This window comes from Nicotiana sylvestris, chromosome 8 (genome assembly GCF_000393655.2).
Source record: "Nicotiana sylvestris chromosome 8, ASM39365v2, whole genome shotgun sequence".
Lineage (NCBI taxonomy): Eukaryota > Viridiplantae > Streptophyta > Magnoliopsida > Solanales > Solanaceae > Nicotiana > Nicotiana sylvestris.
The window spans coordinates 6,761,198-6,766,015 of NC_091064.1; the positions used below are offsets into that span (position 1 = coordinate 6,761,198).

The 4,818-nt window shown below is 40.6% G+C and overlaps 1 protein-coding gene across 1 annotated transcript; it reads right to left on the minus strand.

The window, feature by feature from the left end:
• Nucleotides 1-380: 380 nt before the first annotated feature.
• Nucleotides 381-1,436, minus strand: LOC138874645 (uncharacterized). Its single transcript, XM_070153418.1, has 3 exons — nucleotides 1,248-1,436; nucleotides 909-1,115; nucleotides 381-791 (listed from the first exon to the last, which is right to left on the minus strand). The coding sequence occupies exons 1-3, from the start codon at nucleotides 1,434-1,436 to the stop codon at nucleotides 381-383; spliced, it is 807 nt and encodes a 268-aa protein (XP_070009519.1).
• Between the last annotated feature and the right edge of the window lie 3,382 nt (nucleotides 1,437-4,818).

Here is a 4,818-nt window from a genome sequence, read left to right on the forward strand (position 1 = left end):
AACAAACTAGATGAGATAATAATAGGTAATGTGGAGTTAAGTCCAAGAAACTCATAACTGAGATGGGCGGGCAGTGGCTTCAATTCCAACTTTGGTGGTTCTTCTATGGATGGCTTGGCTGGAGGAGTTTCCCTGTTTTCTAAGTGTAGGGGCTCGAATTCAAGAGTTCTATTCCAGAACCATCTGCCCTCTAAAGCCAACACCCATTCTTCTAGTTCTTCCCCATTCACCTCGTCTAAATTTACCAGACATGCAGCAAGAGGGTCCTCAATAGTCAGCATCTCATCATCAACTTCCATGATTACATCCACGACATCAATAAGAGAACAATTGGCGAATTCACTTGGTCGCCTCATAGATTTCTACACATTGAATGTTATCTATTCATCGTTCAACCTCATCTTGAGCTCCCCAGTCTCACAATCAATGAGAGCTCTCCCAGTGGTCAAGAACGGCCTCCCCAAAATTATGGTAATCTTTTCATCCACCTTGCAATCTAGAATCACAAAATCTGTAGGGAACACTAATTTCCCTACCTGAATCAGCACATCATCCAAGATACCAGAGGGTCTTTTCACGATCCTGTCAGCCAGATGCAACAGCATCAAAGTGGGTCTAGCTCTTCCAATCCCCAACCTCTTATAGATCGCCAGGGGCATAAGATTTATGCTAGCCACCAAATCACAAAGTGCTTTGGCAAACGCAAAGTTACCAATAGTGCAGGGAATTGTGAAACTCCCTGGGTCAGACAGCTTCTCAACAATTGGTCTAGTCACCACCGCACTGCAGGTCTGAGTAAGAGTCACCATGGCCAAGTCTTGGAAATCTAATTTTCGGGACATCAAGTCCTTCATCATTTTTGCATAACCAGGCATCTCCTTCAAAGCATCAATTAATGGAATATTTACCTGGATTTGTTTTAGCATCTCCAATAATTTCTTGTATTGTTCCTCCCTTTGGTACTTGGCCAGCCTCTGTGGGAATAGTGCGGGGGGTTTCTTCTTCCCAATAATTTGGGTATTTTCTTTATCAGCTACCACCTCAAATACCGGTTCCTGGGCTGTCTCAGCTTCTCTCTCAGCCTCAATCTGTGTGTTATGTTCTTCCTGGGCAGGCTATACTGTCACCTCTGTCAGTTTTGTTGACTCATCTAGCTCAATGGGCACTGGTACAAGTGTCTCAACCTGTCTGCTTTCTCAAGCCCTCTCTTGATCCAAGTCTAAGTCTCTGCCATTATGTAGACTTACTGCCATCAGCTGCTTCGGGCCTTGATCTTTTGGATTTATTTGAGTGTCTGCAGGTAATGTCCCATGAGGACGATTATTCAAAGATATCGAAATCTGGCCCATCTGCACTTCAATATTCTTAATAGCTGAATCATGTGCATCTACTCTTTCACTGATTTTTGCATTTGACCCAATAACCTGCTGCATCATTGCCGCAAGTCGAGCAAACTCATCTTCCTATCTTCCACCATGCTGCTGCTGAGGAGGATGATAACCCTGCTGCTGATTTTGATTATTATATCCATGTGGCCTTTGGTAAGACACCATATTATTGTGAGGTCTCATACCTCCCATGTTTCCATTGTTGAGCTATGGCTGGACTGGCCTGTACGGCTGATTTTGTTGGCCCCAATTTTGACCACCCTATCTCTGGCCTCCATAATTAGATACATAATTCATGTCCTCAGGGTAGTGATGATAATCACTTTCTGCATTCCACTGGTTACCAATTAGCTGACTAATGCAAGATATGCATAATCCCCCATTAGTAGTATCTACAATGTGTACCTGCTGCTTCTGCCCTGACTCTTCCACCTTTTTGGTGAGTATGCTCATCTGTGTCATTAATGTGGCCATGTTTTCAGCAAGAGTGTTGGATGGATCTAAGGGCACTGAGTGAACCACTAGAGTGATAGGTGCATTCTTGGTTGTCCACCCCAAATTTTGTGCCATCTTGTCAAGCAGACTCTAGCTTTCTCTCCATGTTTTGCTCAAAAATGCTCCACCAGTTGAAGCATCAACATTACCCTTCACTCCATCTGCCAAACCCATGTAAAATCGCTGCCCCAACATCTGATCTAGAATACCGTGGTGCAGATATATAACCAACATCCCTTTGAATTGTTCCCATGTTTCTTGCAGTGTCTCTATTGGTCTTTGTTTTAAACTCAAGATTTCATCAATTTGTTGAGCAGTCTTGTTGGGTGGATGAAACTTGTTTACAAATTGCTTGACTAACTCCTCCCAAGTTGTTATGGAACTAATGGGAAGTGAGTTTAGCCAGGTCTGGGCAGCTCCTATCACTGAGAATGGAAACAACAACAGCTTGATTGCTTCCTGAATTACGTTGAGCTGCCTTTGAGTTTTGCAGATTGACAGGAAATTCTTCAAGTGTTGTTGAGGATCTTCGATTTGTGACCTCGAAAATAGTCCCTTGTTTTGCAACAAGTGCAACATGTTGTTCATGATTTGAAATGATTCAACCTGTATCTGCAGGACTAAAATCGTTGTGGCCAAGTTCTCTGTTGTGGGTTGTGCCCAGTCATATAGAGCAGCCTCTAACACAAGAGGTGCCACTGGTGCTAATGGCGCAGCTGGGTCTACCACGTTGTCCCCCATGTCCGGTTCGAATTGTTCAGTTGTTTGTTGTTGTTTGTTTTTCTGGTTGGCCCGATCCAAGGCCTTGAAAACTTTCTCGAGATCTTATAATGCTTCAAATACTTCACCAGTTCTCGATGAGTTTCTAGGCATGCACTTGTACAACCAAGTCAATAAAATGTTAAAATTTTGTATAGATTGGGTATAGAGAAAACTGACTACACTAAGAAATTTTGTATTTGTTTCAATTGTAATTGATAACACCGTTAATTCCCCGGCAACGACGCCAGAATTTGATCACGCCCAACTATGCCTTATAAAAAGGACTAAGCGGACATTGCAAATATAATCTGAGTATTTAGCCCAGAGTCGAACCCACAAGGAATTAACCTATAAATTACTCTTGTTAGACTCACTAAATTCTACATAATCAACTTCCCAAATGTTTTGAATAACAATTGAGGATATTTTTACTAACTATGACTGACTGCAATTAAGTAACTAAAGACTAACTATGATTAAGTTATAAACAATTAAGAGAGGGATCTAAGGTTGTGATTTCCCCTATTGATGGAATCACTTCCGATTATGTTTCATATAGATTTGCCTAACCGTCTCTATCGATCATGAGCACTCTTATTACCGTAAATCTCTCCCGAGTAATCACGATAATTTACTAGATGCACTCTCCCATGTTACGCTAGCTGGCTTTTAATATAGCTCACTTTAGATCACACCCAAGGCTTCGTTATCCCTAATTCCGCCTTTAAACCCTCGGTTATTGATCCCTCATATACTCCGGGAGTGGTGTTGTTCAACAATTACCTAAATATTCACTCTCTCCCGAGTAATACATACTAAATAGGCACAGCTAATTGAGGATCCTATCAATTAACAACAAGAAGAAGGTAGTTGAACAAATAGAGATTTAACCGGGAAAACTATATTAACATAACAAGAAGTTCATCCTTCAATAGGTTTCATCAAAACCCTATACTAAATATTTAGCTACTCATAATCGTGTTCATAATTTCCCAAATAAATTGAATAAATAAATTAAAAAGCAAAGATGAAGGAATGAAGAATTTGATGCCAATCTTCTCCGAAAATTGCTCCAAATGTTTTCTCCCTTCCGCAATAGCCTCCCTAGGTCTAAGATATGTCAAAAGTTCTCAAAATGGCGTTTTTACATGTATTTATATCAAATAGGGTCGGGCCCAGACGAAAACACCCTTTCCTGCGTGAACTAGGACTTAGATCTATAAAACTTGAACAGTTGCGCCGCACCATGCGGCGCGTTAGTGCACTTTGACTACAACCTCTTCTTTTCGTGTCAGGTCTCATTTTACACTGTTGCACCGCGCCTTGTGGCGCCCCATGCGGCGCGGCAGTGCAATTTTCTTAGAGTGAACTTATTTTGTCCTCTTTTAACATCCAGACTTGGAACACGACCTCTGACACGATCCCGGCTTAATGTATTGGGCTTTTACTCAGACTTCAAAGCTCCAAATTAATCAATTTATCTCCAAATTAACTTTTGAGCCTGGATCACCTCCTACAAGGCATAAAACACGTACTAAGTGTAATTCACTATCATTTGAGCTCAAACGCACGTAAAAATGCAGTCATTGGAATGTAATACTACGGCTAAAATACGGGTTTCTAGCCTAACATCAGTCGCAAATGCGACCTTGGCAGAAATGTTATGAATTCGTAATTGCGATGCTTTTGTCGCAATTGTGACCATCGCATTTACGAACCATATACGACTGGTGCAAGGGCTTTTATTACGGGACTTAGACCTTTTTCCTCATATTTTCATTTAGTCTTGGGAGATTTTGAGAGCACTTTAGCGGGGGTTTCTCATCAACATCCTAAGGTGAGTAACTCCCACCCATTTTCAAGTTAATTATGTGGATTTTAGGTTGATTAAACATGGAAAAATTGTGAAAATTAGGGGGGATTTGTAAAAAAAAAAACTAGGATTTTGGTAAAAATAAGATTTATCCACGACATTAGTTATAGAATTAAGTAGAAATTTATAAATTTGAGTTCGTGAGGCTATGACTTATATTTATCTTCAAAAATCTCCGGAATTCGAGCACGTGGGCCCGGGGCGAATTTTAAGAATCTTCCAATTTGTGTTGGGTAATACTCTAATAGCTAAATTATGAACTTTTGAGTAAATATTGATTAAATTATATAATATTTGACT